Genomic DNA, 19,436 nt, shown 5'->3' with positions numbered 1-19,436 from the left:
TGGAGCTTCGGGGGCGTCTCCTATGAATGTTGTGTGCACTCTGCTGTTGTGTCTCAGCTGCAGTGTGCCTCCGGTCCAGTCGTCTGCAATGGCTGCCTTTGCCTGTTGAGGGCAGGGTTTTGGTCCCTATGTTGTTAGTGGGCCATTCTGGGCTGCCCCGGACTTGAGTTGAGTCAGACCAGGCATTTGCTAGAGATCCAGTAGCACCAAACTTGCAGGGTGCTTTCCTTGTGAAAGCTTCCTGAGAAGCTTTCATTGGTGGGAGAGGCCTGCGGCCATCCAGATGTCTGCCCCCAGCCCACTTCTGGGGCTGTGTAGTTGGACTGCTGTGTGTGGTTCTCTTCCACGCTCCTTGGGGCAAGAGTCACGTTGGAGCGGTGCTGGCCCCTGTTGCACGTGCTTGTGTCCTGCCAGGCTTGTGGCACGGCTTTGGATGGGCTCTGGCCAAGGGCGTATTGTAGGGGTACGTCTACAGGATAATTTGGGGGCGGGGCACACGGTGTTAGCAGATGCACCCGTCTGCTGTGGACCTGCTTTTATAACACCCCCGCTGCAGGGCTGGTGGGGATGAGTCCACAGGATAGCAAGGGGCCAGGGCAGGGGGTGTAGGCAAGGTCCTGTTGGTCTGCTGCGGGATGTGACCTCCACCTGCCTGGAAGGAGGCGGATCAACAGAAAACAGCAGGGGTGGGGCATGCACTATTAGCTAGGTTTGCCGGGTCTGCTGTGGGAGCAGAGGCCCGGCTCAAGGGGGCGTGTCCACAGGAAAACAAGGGGTGGGGTGCACTGTTAGCAAGTTAGGTAGAGAGTTTGGCACACTGCTGGTTCCCACAACCATTGCTGCTGAGTGTCTATGTCTCTGGCGGGTCAATGGTACCCTCCAGCCCCATTGTTCCTGGAGAAGCCTCCCAGCAGTCTCTGCCCCTCCAGCACATGCTCTCAGATTAATAGACAAATCTCCCTCTCGTATACCCCAGGCTTTTTTCAAAGTGCTGCTTCTGTGTCGTATCTCTGCAGGGCTGTTTTTGTGCTCTTTTAGGGCATGGACTCAGTTTCCTCTTGCCTTGCTGGCTCACAGAGAGAGGAGCCCATTGATTTTTAAAGTTCCAGGAGTTAAGTCCTGCTAATCGTAAGAACTCATGAAATCATGCCCCTGTGGTTTTCAAAGCCAATGGATGGGGATTCGTCTTTCCTGTGCGGGTTCCCTGTGCCTGGGGTGCCTCGGGTGAGAGTGATTTGTCTCCCCACTCCATACCCACAGTGTCCCTCCCTCCCTCCTGCTTATAGCCTCGTGGGTCCATTTAGCTCCCAAACATGTCTCTCTACTTTCTAGCCTCTTTGGTGGGGCTTCCTCTCTGGTGGCATCAGTGGGATAAGGTGAGCTTACTCCACCATCTTCCCTGAAGGTGTTTCTATTTTTAATTTTCTGAGGAATCTCCATACTGTTTTCCACAGTGACGATGCCAATTTACATTTCTACCGGTGGTGCACAAGTGTTCCTCTTTCTTCACATCCTCACCAACACTTGTCGTTTCTTGTGTTCTTGATTTTAGTCATTCTCACAAGTGTGAGGTTATAGCTCATTGTGGTTTTGATTTGCATTTCCCTGGTGATTAGTGATAGTGAGCATTTTTTCATATGACTATTGGCCATCTATTTGCCTTCTTTGGAAGAATTGGCCATCTATAGGTCTTCTTTGGAAAAACGTCTATTCAGGTCCTCTGCCCATTTTTAATTTTTTTTTTTTTTTTTTTTTTTTTCAACGTTTATTTTATTTTTGGGACAGAGAGAGACAGAGCATGAACGGGGGAGGGACAGAGAGAGAGGGAGACACAGAATCGGAAACAGGCTCCAGGCTCTGAGCCATCAGCCCAGAGCCCGACGCGGGGCTCGAACTCACGGACCGTGAGATCGTGACCTGGCTGAAGTCGGACGCTTAACCGACTGCGCCACCCAGGCGCCCCTACTCTGCCCATTTTTAAATAGGATTGTTTGGAGGGTTTTTGGTGTTGAGCTGTGTAAGTTCTTCATATATTTTGGATATTAAGCCTTTTTGGGATATATCATTTGCAAGTATCTTCTCCCATTGAGTAGGTTGCCTTTTTTGTTTTGTTGTTAGTTTCCTTCACTGTACCAGAGCTTTTTATTTTGATGCAGTCCCAATAGTTTATTTTTGCTTCTGTTTCACTTGCCATGGGAGACATATCTATAAAAAATGTTGCTAAGGCCAATGTTTGGGAATTTACTGCCCGTGTTTTCTTCTAGGATTTTTACATTTTAGGTTTCAGGTCTCATATTTAGGTCTTTAATCCATTTGAGTTTATTTTTGTGTACGGTGTTAGGAAGTGGTCCAGTGTTTTTTTTTTTTCCCCTGCTGTATATTCATGCCTCCTTTGTCATAGATTAATTTACCATGTAAGTGTGGGTTTCTTTTGAGGCTGTCTATTCTGTGCCCTTGATTTATATATTTGTTTTTGTGCCGGTACCATATTGTTTCAAAAGCTGTAGTTTTGTAGTATCTCTTGAAATCTGGAATTCTAAGACCTCTAACTTTTTCTTTCTCAAGACTGCTCTGGCTATTCAAAGTCTTCTCTGGTTCCATTCACATTTTATGAGTATTCTCGTTTTGTGAAAAATACTGTTGGTATTTTAATGGCGGGGGGGGGGGGGGCACTAAATCTGTAGAGTGCCCTGAGTAGTATGGACATTTAAAAATATTCTTCTAAAACCACACCTGTTTGTTTGTGTCATCTTTAGTTTCTCTCATCAGTGTTTTATAGAGTACAGGTCCTTCACTTTCTTGGATAAGTTTATTCCTAGGCATTTTATTCTTTTTGGCACAATTGTAAATGGAGTTATTTCTTGATTTCTCCTTGTGCTAGTTCATTATTAGTGTATAGAAACACTGCTGATTTCTGGGTATCACTTTTGTATCCTGCCACTTTACTGAATTCATTTATTACTTCTAGTAGTGTTTCGGTGGAGTCTTTAGGATTTGCTATATATAGTAGTAGGTCATCTGCAAACAGTTTAACTTCTTCTTTACCAATATGGATCCCTATTTCTTCACTGACTGCTATGGCTAGGACTTCCAGTATTATGTTGAATAAAAGTGGTCCAGTTCCAGATCTTAGAGGACAAGCTCTGTTTTTCCCCATCGAATATGATGTTAACTGTGGGTTTTTCATATATGGCCTTTATTATCTTCAGGTCTGTTCTCTCTACACCCACTGTGTTGAGAATTTTTATCAATTGTGGATGTTTAATTTTGTCAACTGCTTTTCTGCTTCTACTAAGATGATCCTATGATTTTTTTTATCCTGTTTTGTTGATGTGATATATCATGTTAATTGATTTGTGACTACTGAACCATCCTTGCATCCCCAAAGTAAACCCCACTTGATTGTCGTGAATGATTCTTTTAATGTATTCTTGAATGTGGTTTGCTAATACTTTGTTGAGGATTTTGCATCAATGTCCATCAAGGATATTGGCCTGTAGTTTTCTGTTTTTTCTGGTGTATGTCTGATTTGGATACCAGGGCAATGTTGGCCTCATAGAATATAGTTGGAAGCTTTCCTTCCTCTTTTATTTTTGGAATAGTTTGACAAGAATATGTATTAACTCTTATTTAAATGTTTGGCAGAATTCATCTGTGAATCCTTCTGCTCCTAGATTTTTATTTTTTGGTAGTTTTTTTCATTCCTGATTCAATTTTGTTACTAGTGATCAGTCTGTTCAGATTTTCTATTTCTTCCTGATTCAGTCTTGAAAGATTATTATGTTTCTAAAAATTATCCATTTTTTCAAAGTTATCCAAGTTGTTGGCATGTAATTTTTCATAGTATTCTCTTATAAGCCTTTTGATTTCTGTGGCATCAGGTCTTCTCGCTCATCTCTGATTTCATTTATTTGGGTCCTTCTCTTTTTTTTCTTGATGAGTCTGGCTAAAGGTTTATCAATTTTGTTTATTTTCTCAAAAAAAAAAAAAAAAAAAAAAAAAAACAACTCTCGGTTTCATTCAGTCAGTCAGTCTCTATGTTATTTATTTCCGCCCTGATCTTTTATCATTTCCTTCCCTCTACTCACCTTGGGCTTTGTTCTCTTTTCCAGTTTCCTTAGATGTAAGGTTAGATTGTTGATTTGAGCTTTTTTCTTGTTTCCTGAGGTCAGCCTGTGTCACTCGTTTCCCTCTTAGAACTGCTTTCACTGCATCCCCCAAATTTTGGACTGTTGTGCTTTAATTTTCATTTGTCTCCAATGTAAATTTTTATTTCTTCCCTGATTGCTTTACTGACCCGTTGGTTGTTTAGTATCATGTTGTTTCATTTCCATGTGTTTGTTTTTTCCAGTGTCTTTCTTGTGATTTATTCCCAGTTTCATACCATCGTGGTCAGAAAAGATGCATAGTATGATTTTGACCTTAAATTTGTTGAGACTTGCTTTGTGACCTCATGCGATCTATTCTGGGGAATGTTGCATGTGCACTTGAAAAGAATGTGTATTCTGTTGTTTTTGGATAGATGTTCTGTATATATCTGTTATGTCCATCTGGCCTTACGTGTCAAAGACACTGTATCTTTATTGATTTTCTGCCTGGATATCTATCCATTGATGTGAGTGGGGTGTTAAAGCCCCCTAACTATTGTATTACCATCACAGTCTCTCTTTATGTTCCTTAACATTTGTTTTATGTATTTAGGTGCTCCAGTGTCGGCTACATAGATATGTATAATTGTTTTATCGTCTTGTTGCAATGATCCTTTTATCATTAGGTAATGCCCTTCTCTGTCTCATTATAGTCTTTGTCTTAAAGTCTGTTTTGTCTTGATGCAAGCATTGCTGTCTCAGCTTTGTTCTGTTTTGTTTGGGTTTTGTTTTGCTTTGTTTTGATTTGCATGGTAAATGTTTTTTTTCCATCGCCTTCACTTTCACGCTGTATGTCTTTAGGTCTGAGGTGAGTCTCTTGTAGGCGGTGTTTAGATGGTCTTGTGTTTCATTGTTGTTTTGTTTTTATCTTTTCTGCCACTCGCTCTGCTTTTATTGGAGCATTTAGGCCATTCTCATTTAATTGATAGGTATATATTTATTGCCACTATGTTAATTGTTTTCTAGTTGTCTTTTTCTTCTCTTGCTGTCTTTCTTCATGATTGATGAGTTTTTGTAGTCATGTGTTTGGCTACTCTCTTTATTTTTTGTGTATGTATGATAGGTTTTAGGTTTATGGTTACCAGGAGGTTTATATATAATATCCTAAGTAAATAGCAGTCTGTGTTAATTTAATGGTCATTTAAGTTCAGACATATTCTTAAAAGAAGAAAAAAAACTCTTTTCCCCCCTTCTCTTCCCTTTTTACTCCCTTCTCCATGTTTTATGTATATTCTATTATATTTTGTATCTTTTTATTCATATTTTATTACAGCTCATGTGGCCATTTCTTTTCCACTTAAAGAAGTCCCTTTAACATTTCTTCTATGGCTGGTTTAGTGGTGATAAACTCCTTTATCTTTTGTTTGGGAAACACTTTTCCCTTCCTTCAAATTTGAATCATAACCTTGCCAGGTAGAGTATTCTCGACTGTAGGTTTTTTCCCTTCAGCACTTTGATTATATCATGGCACTCCATGCTGGCTTGCAAAGTTCCTGCTGAAAAAATCAGCTGACAGTATTTTAATTTTTTTCAATGTTTATTTATTTTTGAGAGAGAGAGAGAGAGAGACTGAGTATGCGTGAGGGAGGGGCAGAGACAGAGGGAGGCACAGAATCAGAAGCAGGCTCCAGGCTCTGAGCTGTCAGCACAGACCCCAACACAAGGCTCGAACCCACGCACCATGAGACGATGATCTGAGCTGAAGTTGGATGCTTACCCAACTGAGCTACCCAGGCACCCCCAGCTGACATTCTCATAGGACTTTATAGGGCTTTATTTCCTTTCTAGGAAATTTTTTGCTTCTCTCTTGCTTTTAAAATTCTCTTTATCTTTAGCCTTTGACATTTTAATCATTATGTGTCATGGTGTGGACCTCCTTGAGTTCATCTTGTTTGAAATATCCTGTGCTTCTTGGAACTAGATGTCTGTTTCCTTCCCGAGGTTAGGGAAGTTTTCAGCTATTATTTCTTCATATAAATTTTCTACCCCTTTCTCTCCCTCCTTCAGGGACCCCAATAATGCAAATGTTTGTTTGCTGAGTGTTGTCCAAAAGATCCCTTAACCTGCCTTCATTTTTTTTTTAATTTTTTTTTTTAACGTTTTATTTATTTTTGAGACAGGGAGAGACAGAGCATGAACAGGGGAGGGTCAGAGAGAGGGAGACACAGAATCGGAAACAGGCTCCAGGCTCCGAGCTGTCAGCACAGAGCCCGACGCGGGGCTCAAACTCACGGACTGTGAGATCATGACCTGAGCCGAAGTCGGCCGCTTAACCAACTGAGCCACCCAGGCGCCCCTGCCTTCATTTTTTTAATTCGTTTCTGTTTTGCTTTTCAGCTTGTGTGCATTCCAGTACCCTACCTCCCAGATCGCTGACGTATTCTTCTGCATCTGATAATCTACCATTGATTCCCTCTACTGTGGTTTTTTATTTTAGTGATTGTATTCAATCCTGATTGGTTGTTTTTTACGTTTTCTATCTCTTTATTAAAGGCCCCACTGAATTCTTGCACTCTTCTCGCCAGCCCAGTGAGCATTTTTATGATCATTACTTTAAAGTCTTTATCAGGCATATTGCCTGTCTCCATTTCATGTAGTTCTTTTTCTGAGGGTTTGTCTTGTTCTTTATTTTGGAGCATATTCCTCTGTCTCCCTGTTTTGCTTAACATTCTGTGTTTGTTTCTGTGGATTAGGTGTAACAGTTACTTCTCCTAAACCTGAAGGAATTATCCTGTATATGGTCATCCTCCAGGTAGATGGTGTGTGCTTGGCGATCTCTGCTGGCTGGCTTGAGCTGTGACGGGCATGGGCTGGGGACCCCAGGGCTTTCCACACAGAGAGTGCCATGTCTGGACAGCTGAAGCGGATGCGGGCCAGGGTATCCTAGGATTCTGTGCGCTGAGGGCACCTGGCAAGACAGCTGAAATGGGTGTGACCTGGGCTGTCCGGGGCACCCTGTGCAAGGGGTGACCTAGCAGCGTGGCTGGAGCTAAGGCAGTGTGGGTGCCGGGAGTTCCCAGAGTTTTCTGCACAGAGCCTTCCTTGACAGTGTAGCTGGAACTAAAGTGGGTGCAAACCAGGGGGACCTGGGGCTCGAAGCCCAGGGGGCACGTTGGCAGGATGGCTGAAGCTGAAGTGGATGTAAACCGGGATGTTTCGGGACTCTCGGCAGAGGATGCCCCGAAGGAGGGGATGGCGTTGAGGTGGGGTACAGGCCAGGAAGTTCTGGGGTGTTCTGTGCAGAGGGCGCCCTGGCAGGACAGCTTTCACTGAATTTGGTGCGATCTGAGGTGTCTCTGGGTACTCCATGCAGGGGGTTCCCTGGTCGGGCAACCAAAGCCAAGGCCCATGTGGGCCAAGGAGTGTTGGGGTGCTCTGCACAGGGGGCGCCCTGATGGGATGACTGGAACTGATGCAGGCATGGACTGGGGTTTGGGGCACCCTGGCAGGGCCACTGGATCTCAAGCACATGTCAGCCAAAACATTCTGGAGTGCTCTACACGGGGGGTGCCCTAGCCAGCCATGTGAAGCCAAAGCGGTGTGGGCCTTGAGCATTCTGGGGGGCCTTGTGACTGTGATCTTAGCACAAAGGCTGGAGCTGTAGTGAGTGCTAACTGAGGATATCCCAGTGTGCGCGCCCTGTGGCCGCCTTGGTGGGCTGGCTGGTAGGGGTGTGGGCTAGGGGTCCAGGGCTCAGTGAGGCATCAGGCCAGGACATCACTCTGTGCTTTCAAAGTGTGTGGGAGGGGTAGTGAGCGGAGACTGTGTATCAGCCCCTCCCACCCGGAGAGCCCTCCCACAGCTACCCCTACCATTAGCAGAATTCTAGAGCGGGCTGTTTTTCATGCCAGCTACTCTTTTAAACTACGGTTTTGTGTGTGTGTGTGTGTGTGTGCGCCCAAGTGCATCCAGGGCTGATGTTTGCCTGGAGGACCTGAGGGTACAGACCTACCTCTGGTCTATGCGTAAACCGTGTTGTTCTCCGGTCCCTGTGACCCAGAGAGTGTCCCCACAGCTCTTCCGCCATTTGGTGGAGCTCGAAGGGCTGGCTCTTAGGGATGCTGGTCACTCTTTTTAAAAAAAATCTTTTTTTAGGTTTGTTTGTTTATTTTGAGAGACAGAAGGCATGAGTGGGGCAGAGAGAGTGGGAGAGAAAATTCCGAGCAGGCTCCACACTGACACAGCGCAGAGCCCCACATGGGGCTTGAACTTCCAAACTGTGAGATCATGACCTAAGCTGAAATCAAGAGTCGGACGCTAACGGACTGAGCTAGCTCGGCGCTCTTTTAAACCATGGCTTTTTTTTTTTTTTTCTCTGTGTCCAAGGACAGAGGAGTTCCAGGTCCCCAGTCCTGTCCCTCCCCAATGCCGTTCACCGCTTCAGAGGTGGGGGTTCCCTTCCTTACCCTGTCCCCATCACTTTTGCTCTCTTGCCATTCTGTCTTTTGTTGTGCAGAAGCCCATGCCGGAGGCCGGCTTGGGCTCCAGGGCACTTGGTCATTAGTACTGCTTTTGAGTAGCCACGGGTTGGTCCACTTCCCCAGTGATGTTGTGGCCCCAAGGCTCTCAGTAGGCTTAGACACCCCTCGCTCTATCATGGAAATGATAGTTCCCCTTTAGCGGGTTCTTGACACCCAAGTTATTACAACATCCAGGCACTTCTTGGAGCCTGCCTGATCGGTTTCATTCGGTCCTGTACTCTTCCCAGAACAGTTCTTCTCCCTGCCGGAGGAGTCAAAAGAACAGCACCCTATGTACCCTGGGCAGAACCCACAGTGATGGGGTGCCTCCTGCATTGCTGTTGAAGCCTTGCAGAGAGGCGTGTCCCCTCTAGAGTCACTGGCGGCGACCATGTAGGAGAACACCGTTTGTGGTTAGCAGAGCACGTGCTGTCGTTCGGTCTCAAAGATATTTCCCAGGACTCCTCTTTCCATCCTCATAGACACGACCCTAAGTCATCATCAAAGCAACAATCAGTGGTAGGCGGTTATCGGCGCCTTGGAGAATCTGCTGGGACTTGCTCGACATGCCCTCCAGCTTTGAATAGGGCACAAAGGCCTAACAGCACCCTAGAGTGGTCTCAGCGTGTTCTGCCCTTGCCATCCCTTGCTGCCTCCTGATGTACTGCCTGCCCCTGGGGTCCAGTTCCCTTCCTAAACCTGGATCCTCACCTGTGTGATGGCTCCAGGACCCCACTCAGTTTTGTCAGTTAACGTGGGCCTGTTGTCTGCTAAATGCTCCCCAGTAATTTCATTTGGCCTCCGGGTACCATCCAGGCTGTGAACAGATAAGCCTCTCCTACAGATACTGTTTCCGCTAATCCCCGAGGTTCATTATTTGTATTGTTCTTAAATGCTGCAGTCATCATCCTCGGTAACGTCTTTCCGTCTCTTTCCTCCAAAACCTCTTCTAGCCCTTAAAACGCAGCCATGTTGTTTCCTCGCAAAGGGTATCCCTACATCTTTCCTGGAACTCCTCTTCTGATCTCATCTACGTCAGCCTTTAGGTTTAGTCTGTTTTAACATTCTGGACTATGTTTCTACCGGCGCTGATTCCCAAGATCCCTTTTGGGAAGTATAAGGACATCTTTCATCTCTAGTGGTGCAGCTGGCTCCAGCCTTGCCTGGGACCATACTGACCCCTGTCCTTATGGGCAACCTCCCGCCGTCAGCCTCAGTCCTCAGGTACCCTCTAGCCAACCAGCATTTCCTTCTGATCAATCCACCACCCCGCTGTGATTCCCTCGATTCTTTACCTTACTTATCTTCAGCAGGTAAGTGGGACCTTTAGAGGAGCCTCCAAAATGTTCACCAAACTGCAATTTCTTAGAGCCTTTTTTTTCCTGCCAATTGCTATAATTACCCCCGATTTCCAAAGCAGTAGCTCGTAGGGTAAATTCAGCTCCCAGATCTTTTGTGATTGATATACACTGAGGTTTGTTATTTTTTTCTTCTTTTTCTTTTATTTGAATGCCTTCAGACAGGGTTTGTGCTCTTTACAGGTTCAACATGCTCCCAACTATTTCCCTATTCTTTTATCTGGCTAATTTTGTCAAGTTGTATTGACTAGATCAGCATCTATCCCTGTAACCAGTTTCTGTCCCGGTACCACCTGCCAAACCTTTTGCCCAGACCTTCTAAGTTCTCCTTTGTCCCTCCCTACTAACCTCTGTCCTTCTGGCAGATTTCTCATCATCTAATGGAGACAGTATCCTTAACTCTCTGCCCAATATGCCCATCCTTCTTTGAGACCTATCTTTCAGTGAGAAATGTCCCTCCAAGCCTCGGCTACCCTAATGATTCTATCCCATATATGTAGGTCTCTGATCGTTGCATTTGATTTTCTATTACATCATTCCCCATTTTGAATCCTAATGTCAGGTCCGGGAGAATAGGAGTTAAATGTTTTTCTCTGTTTCTCAACAGAAAAGACCATAGAAAGAACTAAAAATAGTTCAACTTCAGTGTTCCACATGTTACTGGTTTGTGGTATAATTCTTCATTTTTAGTTTCCGAAGAAAAGAATTTATCTACCTTTTGCAGTTGTGTATAAGGACATCTACTTATTCAACTTAAACACTTCTAATAACAATCCTATCTCACCTTCCCAATAGGCCCTATTTCTCTACACACACATACAAGTTACTAGCATAGTATTATAAATCAGTTTGTACATGCTTTGGGGGAAGGTTTTTTATATTTGAAATAAAAGCATGTTTAAGTGGCTACAATAAAATAGTTTTTGTTAACAGAGATTAATCAAAACATGGACAGAAACCTGAGATAACTTATGCCAAATTTGCTACTTTTGCATAGTTACTTGGTCTGCTGGGAGCAGCGGCGAGGAGCCTAAGTTTTAGTACTACTTTTTGATTGTTGAGCACATAGATCAATTACTTATAAGAGTTGATGTTCGGTTATAAATGGAAGTGATGACCTTTTTTTATAGAGTTGAAAAGACCAGGTGGCTCACTGAAATGCACAAAATCTACATGAACACCTCTGTGGTTTTTGTTTAACTTCATAGGAAATCAACGTGTTGACAGTCGCATTGGTCAACCAAGACCGAGAGAACAATATGGAAAAAAGAAGCCAAGGCTTAAAATCAGAGAAAGAAGCTTTGCTAATCGGTAAGGACGTTATGTTTTCCTCATCTGCTGTCTTAAATAATATTAAAGGAATTCACCTCCAAGTTGTTAACAATGCAGACAGCTCTGCCCTCTGGCCAGAGGTAAGATTAACTTTGTCAAGATTATATTATACTTACATTTCAAATTAGGGATGCATAAACCAAGGTGGGGAGGTTTGCTCTTCTGTAACCACGTGTGTTCGTCAGCTGTACAACATAAAACCGAGTACAAGAAGACAGACTATTTTGCATCCCACGTTTTACAAATCTGAATTCCAAAATATGGACGCATCACTTCCAACAGGAGGCCAGGCTGTGTCCAAAAGTTCCAAATCAAGCCAGACCCCCAGGCTCAAGAGGCTGCATCCTGAGGTCAGCCCTGTAATGCTGATGATATGGGGGCCTTGAGACTACATCTAAGTTGGCTTTTTTTTTTTTTTGGTCTGGACCAGAGACAAAGCTCTGAATGTTTTCTTTTTGAGAGTCCTCGTGAGCAGATCCAAAAATAGTATTTACTCTCCCAAGGAAGAGTTCTTGATGAGGATATGTTGGTGACGGGCCTGGGACCCTACTTTAGAAGCTGGTCTGTTTAAGGCCTGTCTCCGGAATCCCCATTCTACAGAAGGAGAAGCTGTCCCCCTCACTCTGTAATGCACAGCACTAATTCAAACTGCGCCTTGGCACTGACCCTGGTGTGGGGTTCCAAGTTGAAACTGGCTCTTCCTTGGCATAGTTAAGGGTGAGGAATGAGACTGTTGTACATGTGAGACAAATTGTTCTCCTATAGTTCATATTCTGGCAAAAGGAACACCTGGTTGCATTTTCTAGATAATGCACGCACTCACCTCAAAATGACAGGTACGCCAGGGCCTGTAGAAGCTGGCACAGGAGGAATTAAATTCAAGATAGTCCAAACTTCATCCATCATATATGGATTTTTCAACTACAGGGTTATTGAATATGACATCAACTTCGAGATACTCTAAGGAAAACCAATTATTTTTTTTCTCTCTGATGATATACAGCTGCAATAACATGCCATGCACAAGTTTCGTAAGACATGCTGATGTGTTATCAGTGCCAGGAACCCAAAATGAACCCATATGTAGTTGGCGACTGGATTTTTCTTCTATTGGAAAATGTGTCAAACTCCGACAACTGTTTCTCTTCCGCTCCGTGTGACAAAGTTGTGATCTCCCCCCACGAATTCAGGGCATGAACAGAGCACATGGTGATCAGCAGTAAATGTTCCCTCTTTTAAGTCAGAATAATCCAGAGCACCTGAAATTTTAAAAAATGGGAATAAGTCTCTGGTTTTTTTTTTTTTTAATTTCCTGCCTCTCACTAAAGATTACTTCTCCTCATGTGTTTTACTTGCAGAACAGAGTTCATTTACAATGTCTCTTAAATAGTTACTACACACACAAACACACATTTTTTTTTCAATCAGCTACCTCAAAATTTAAAAAGGATATGCTTTGCACACCATAGGTTAATAGGAGTAGATGAGAGGTTACACTTAGAACATCTTAACTCTGCTGATGTCTTCAGTATTAGGGGAAAAAAGTTGTTTTGGGGCGCCTGGGTGGCTCAGTCAGAGTGCCCGACCCTTGGTTTCGGTTCAGGTCACCATGATCTCCTGGTTCATAGGTTCGAGCCCCAAGTCAGGCTCCGTGCTGATGGTGTGGAGCCTGCTTGGGATTCTCTCTCCCTCCCTCTCTCTCTCTGCTCCTCCCTCAAAACAAATAATTAAAACAATTTCCAAAAATTGTTTTAATTGGTAAATTCGAGTGTATTAGAAAAAATTTAGTAAGTCAGAATCTTCAATTACCAGTAGGCAGAACCCACTGTAAATTTTCTAGGATTTTTCTGCTCACTTCTGGTCTTTTGAATTGGTTTACATGTATTAACAACTGACACTCATTTTGAATCAATATATGAGAGTGTTTAGTTAGAAAGAAGGCCAAAGCCAAGTTTTTGATTAAAATAAAGTTAGGAGGTGGGTTTTCCCCCCTTCATTTCTCCATTACCTCTCCTCCTCGACATTTTATTTTACTTAATGAAAGTTTTAATACAGCTGTGATTTCCTGCCCAAACCTTCCCCCCAAATACTTACTTTTGTAGTCAGAGAGAGAGTAATTGTCCAGAAGAATGCCAAGGTAGAAACGAGTCTCCAAGACTGGCAGAATGGATCCTGCTGAAGGACATAGCTGCCTCTTGCCATTAATCGTGCCTCTCTGCTAAGTGAGTTTGGCCATTCACACTTTGTAGAAACTCAAATGCTGGGGTCACAAATACCGCTCTTGCAACTTCTGGAATCTAGAGAAGGGCTGTGACAGGGACAGAATAGGGGTCCAAAACTGCTTTGGACAAAGCTAGATAGAGGAAAGAGTTTCTGGTGCTGGAGCTACTCTTTTCTGAGGAATACTTATAGGTAGAATGATTCCCAGAGTCCTCCAGACTTCTGATATATCTGGAAAGGTTAGGAATACTCTTTGCAGTATCGTTGGAATCTTCTCTTGGAATAATTAAACCCACATAGAGGGTACAGTGGGCCTGTTCTGATCTAGCCTAGAAGGCCCAGGAGCACAGCAAAAAATCTCCCTTGATTTGGAAATACTTATTAGCAAAAGCCTCATCACATCTGGGTACCTGTAGTATATGCTATATGCAAATATATTCAGATAACACCCTCTTGGGACACACAGATATTATATAAAAATGCACGGTGGCACAAATCTTGATTTCCTGGAAGGGAAAGGGGGGGAGTGAGAAATACACTTGTCAGATAGATTCCATATACAGAGAACATAAAACTGAGGCTAGAACTTCCTAAACAACAAGCAATCCCGACTGTCTGTGATTACTTGTGACGCTCATCTATCTGGGCAAAAGTACGCATCCCTTCCACGCATTCTCATGGCCTGTTCATAATTGGAGTCTTTAAGACATGGAAGGTACGGATACGTAACAGAAGGTCAGTGGGATTTCACTGATGATATTACTTGGCGCCATGCCTGTCCCTTGAGAGTTCCATCATTCTGCTCAACTTTCTGCTTGACAAGTAATGGGGATCGAGAGCTGTGTTCCAACTCTGCTAAAACAGATGGGCCCTTGGAAAGCACCTTATTCTTGTGACGTCTGGATTATTTATCTTATAATCAATGCTCGTAAAGACAGGTTAACATATCATTGGACCTAAAAGAATTACATTTGTATGGTGGGGGGGGGGGGGTAAAGCAGGGTACTAGTTTACAGCTCACGGCTCTATGGTAACGGAACATTAGGTCGGCCTGACGTAGTCTAGTATCTATGCCAGAACTGCTAGTTCACTTCACATATGGCCTACACACTGGGTTTGGCATGCACTCATTAACCACCGTTAATGAAGAATGGGTCAAGAAAATTTTTATAGATAGGCAAAGAGCCCTTGAGGAGATGCTAACAGTGTACCTCTGGGTCTGTATCACTCGATCTTCTCTTTCTTTTTAAGTAATTCGAACACAGTAGATGTCCAATCCTAGGAGCCCTGATTGACACCCTGCCAATGCTAGTCATCACTGTAAATCCCATCCAGGTATGGTCAGAACCTTCTCAACAGCTCTGTTCTGCACAACTCCCCCCCGACTCCTGAGAACCGTCCCCAAATTCTTAGTGGTAAGGCACACGTCTTTCCAGATCATCCTGACTCCGTTACAAATCAGGACGTACATAGTACAGATGGCCAGGATGCTGCTTTCCATCACCCCCCCACCCCCAACGCCCCATTTCTATCGCTGTCACCATTTCACACATCTGCGCACAGCCTGTCTATATCAGAATTGGAATGCTCCCCCAAATACATGAGTATTAGGAAGCAGATGAATGGACTAGAGAGAAATACACGTAAAGAAGGTTAAATGGTGATGTTTTGGTGTTTTCAGTGACTGGAATTGAGGCTATATTTAGGCCACACCTGAGAAAAGTAATCTGGGAAGTGCGTGCTTCTCTGAAAGCTACTGACCATAAAGAATGAGTCATTGACCTAAATCTTGTTTCCGAGACACAAATGTCCATATCAATAAATCAACAAACATTTGTCAAGAGCCTACTATAAAAATTACCAGCCTTCCTTGTGGAAAAGAATCATCTCGGCAGCCTGTTTAAAAGGCACAGTCTCTGGCCCCACACACAGGGACTCTGTTCATTAGAAAACTAACATCCGAGGTGATACTGAAACAGGCACTTGGGGGACCACGTTTGGAGAACTACCAGCCTGCCATCTGCCCAAACCTGTGTTCGCTGATGGTGGTGATAAGATGATCTCTTCCCTCAGCTCATAGACTAGTGAGAAAGCAAGCAGTGAATGGCAATGAAATATGCTTTGGACTAAAATCAGAAGCACAGAGAAAGGGCTACTTATGCCTTCTCGGAAGAAAGGACAGTCGAACGAGTCCTAAAGGGATGCATAGACTCTCTGTGGTCAAATGAGGGAGTTGTCAAGGCCATTTCAGACACAAGGAACAACTGATACAGTCTCAGGAGTTTAGTTAAAGTAAGACCAACAGACAGACATTTTTTTTTTTCTTTACATTAAATAAACTAACCGTACAAGATCAGGTACGGTACTCACCAGAAAAGTGGAACAAACTGCTCTTTGGAAAATTAAAGCTTTTCAGCCTTCCGAGGCACGGAGAAGCTTCGGACCAAATCACAGTGTGGGATCACTCTCCTACCACTTGCTCACAGTGGAATCTCCCCGATTCCCACAATGCTTTATCACGCTGCAGCTGCTCAGGATAACCACAGGCTCGGGGCTTAGTGGGAAACCCAGATTTCACAGGGCATCCTCCCTGCTGCCTCTCCAGCCCTGTGTCCCTGAAGCCTTATGGGCTGCAAAATGAAGCAAGAATATTTCCGGCTGGCTTACGGTCAGGCCTCTGCCGGTTTCCGGCATGATATAAGTGTCTCTGGAGAGATAGCTGTTCCTCGGCAGAGCTTACATTCCTAGAAATCCCTGGGATGCCCCCTCCCCCAGTAAGCTGATAGGTCTCAGGGTTTTCTGAAGTTTCCCAGGAGACTGTCAGCTAGTGTGCATGTAGGGAAAGCTAATCTCAGCCAGAACTTTCTAAGCTGACACAGAGTTTGGAGTGAAACTCCAAGCAGCCTGAGGAAGGGGAGAATGTTCTGGTAGGATGCCATTTCTCATTCACCTCAAGGAGAATGCACTGGGAAGGAGCATCCTGAGTATTTGTGGACGGAGGCATGATTCACTGGGCAAATCATCCACTGTGGGTCTAATTCTTCATGTCGTATCAAGTTAGGAGGTCTGATTAGATGGTCTTTCTCAACTCAATAGTCTGTAATCTATGAGGACGATTACGAAAGGGGCACTGCCCTTTAGGCAGTGATCGTATTTGTAAGCAGATGCTGATAACATCCGCATAGTAACTTGAACTCTCCTACCTCATACCTTTAGAACAAAAAAAGAAGGGAGACTTGTCTTCACTCCAACAGCCCGTGTCCCTGCTCCCTATCTAAGCATGACTTTTCCAAAGTCCCATCTATACTAACAGCCCCCATTTCCTTTCCTCCCCTCCCCTCCGGCCCACTCGGGTATAACTTGCACCCTCACCCTGAAGTGGTTTCGTCAGCGTGACGAGAGAACTTCATGCTGCCAATTTCTCAACTCCCTCCACTTGTCATCTGCACTTTAGACAGCTGACTAGCCACATCTTGTGAGTAGAAGTTCCTTCTCTTAGCTATCGTGACGCCATTTTTTCTTACTGATCACTCCCTCCCAGATTCCTTTGGTGAGTTTTCCTCAGCTTAACCTCTAAATCTGGGGCTTCTTCAGAGTTCAGTCAAGAAGTGCTTGGGTTTCAAATCCCTGTTTGTTGCCACTGATTCACACATGTATACCATCTCCAGAAAACATTTGGGATCTCCACGTAGATGCTAGTGGACATCTCAAATCTAGTGAGGCCAAAACAGAACTCTGGACTCCGCCCTTTCCTCTGCCCTCGTATGCTCCTCCCCTAGTACTCCCGTATGCTCCTCCCCTAGTACTCCCGTCTGAGAAAATGGTACCACCCGGCTCAAGCCAAATCGAGGACTCCTCCTCCCAAGACTATGCCACTCACGTGTCGCCCTTCAGCTCTCCTTCACTGCTCTTTGGCCCAAATCACTACTTACCACTTCGGGTCTTGTGCAGACACTTCTAAATGGCCTCTCAATTCCCTTTTCATCTATTCACCAGACAGAAGCTTGAAGGAAGTTTTAAAAATGCAATTCAGATCATATCATGCCCCTACTTGGAACTCTTCTGTTGGTTTCCTGCTATATTTAGAATTTAAGCCAAAACACATCACACTCATTCAAGGCCTTCCATGATCTGGCTCCCCACCTCCCTCTAAATGCCTGCTGTACCACTCTCAGGCCAAGTTTGTTCCTGCCAGCTGCCAGCTCATTTCCACCTCAGGTCTTTTGCACATTCTGGAAAAATCTTTCCCCAGGCTGTCTGTGGCTGGCTCCTTCTCATCTGACCCAGGAGACTTTACCTTCACTCGACTTCCCGGGATAGAGTAACACTCCACCAAGCTTGAACCTGTTGTGTTTTCTTCACTATGTTTACCACTATCTGAAAATATTCCCTTTATTTTTAATCTTTGTGTTTATCCTGTGTTACTTACCTAGAATGTAAATTCCCCAAGAGCAGGAAGCTTGTCTGTCTTGTGCAGTGCAGTGTCCCTGGCACCTAATTGCTGGTAAGGAAATGTTTAAGAATGAATGAACGAAGCAGTAAAAATCTAGCACTATTTGGCTAATTTAAATGCTGCTTCCTTAGTCTTAGTGAGGTCTAAAAATGGGAAAAAACTCGATGATTTTCATGGAGAAAGCTCAAAACGCTTTCATGAGCCTGTTTAAATGGCCTTCCTCATGAGGGGCTTGCCACCGGTTGTACAGAGCTGGTTTGTATGTCCTTCTAGAGTCATTTTTAAGGCCCTGGGACGTGCAGAAAGTTTGAGTTCTGACAGCCTCCTCCACTCCTTTTTTATTTTCTTAAATTAGCTACTTACAGTTGTATTTTCCTGGTTGGAAAACCCATCTTTAAATATGGAGACTTCTGCTTCTCCATGGAAACAGCCAAGACCAACAGTTGCGTCTATCCCTTTGGAGATCCACCAGTTCATCAATGGCTAAGTTCTCCACCCTCTGTTGTTAGTGTTTCTTTTTACCAAGCCTTTAGATGCCTCCCAGAGGACCATAAAACAGTCTCCATCTTCTGGGTTGGTAGCATTTTTCATTAGATCATGAGTTGTATCTATCTGTTTTTCCATTCTCAGGAAATATTCCAGTTCTTTTAAAGGAACGACAAAGAGGCTTTAGTTGATTATTCAGGAAGCCCCACCTCACCCCGCCCAATGAATCCAATCCAAAACCAGGGCCTAGAAACTACATTTTCTCAGCATGACTAATGCGCCTGTGATGATACTGTGATGGGCAGCGGTAAGGGTGGGAGTAAGGAACAGGAGGATATGACTAATGTTTCCCATTTCTGCTGTATCTCTAGCAATACTGAAAAGCTTAGTTGCCATCCATGCGAAAAGCTTGGGAAGCTTTTATTTAACTACCTCTTTTGGCCCCAAATGAATCTAGTGGCAACCGTTCTACTTTTATAAAGAAAAGCTAATGGCTTATTAATATCAGCTACTACAGTGATCATTTTGAATATCCTCCTAAGGAAAGCTATTCATGAGTGGGTCAGGATTTCTGCACTGATTTTAGAAAGATATGTAGAAATCATATAAGCATTTTCCCCTTAATTTTATGAGCAAAAGACTTTTTTTAACTTTTTTTATGTTTATTTTTGTGAGAGAGAGAGAGAGAGAGAGAGAGAGCGAGAGCATGCGCAAGCAGGAGAGGAGCAGAGAGAGATACACAGAATCTGAAGCAGGCTCCCAGCTCTGAGCTATCAGCACAGAGCCCAACACGGGGCTCAAACCCACTAACCGTAAGATCATGACCTGAGCCAAAGTCGGATGCTTAACCCACTGAGCCACCCAGGCACCCCAAGCAAAAGAATTTAAATAAAAAGTTTCCACGGTATGGAGATTCCTCAAAAAATTAAAATAGAACTACCCTACGACCCAGCAATTGCACTACTATTTATCAAAGGGA

General features: G+C 44.1%; 1 protein-coding gene across 10 annotated transcripts in view; it reads left to right on the top strand.

Moving 5' to 3' along the window:
* ENOX1 (ecto-NOX disulfide-thiol exchanger 1) overlaps positions 1-19,436 on the top strand; it is a 555,654-nt gene that overhangs the window by 520,968 nt on the left and 15,250 nt on the right. For all 10 annotated transcript variants that reach the window (XM_078433342.2, XM_078433340.2, XM_078433328.2 and 7 more), the window contains one exon: positions 11,175-11,277. In XM_078433342.2, the coding sequence (XP_078289468.1) occupies positions 11,175-11,277 (103 nt within the window). The remainder of the gene's footprint in view (positions 1-11,174; positions 11,278-19,436) is intronic.

The sequence above is a fragment of the Panthera onca genome, chromosome A1 (assembly GCF_046562875.1).
Source record: "Panthera onca isolate mPanOnc1 chromosome A1, mPanOnc1 haplotype 2, whole genome shotgun sequence".
NCBI lineage: Eukaryota > Metazoa > Chordata > Mammalia > Carnivora > Felidae > Panthera > Panthera onca.
Note: the sequence above shows the minus strand (reverse complement) of the source record. Positions and strands in the feature narration are given on the sequence as shown.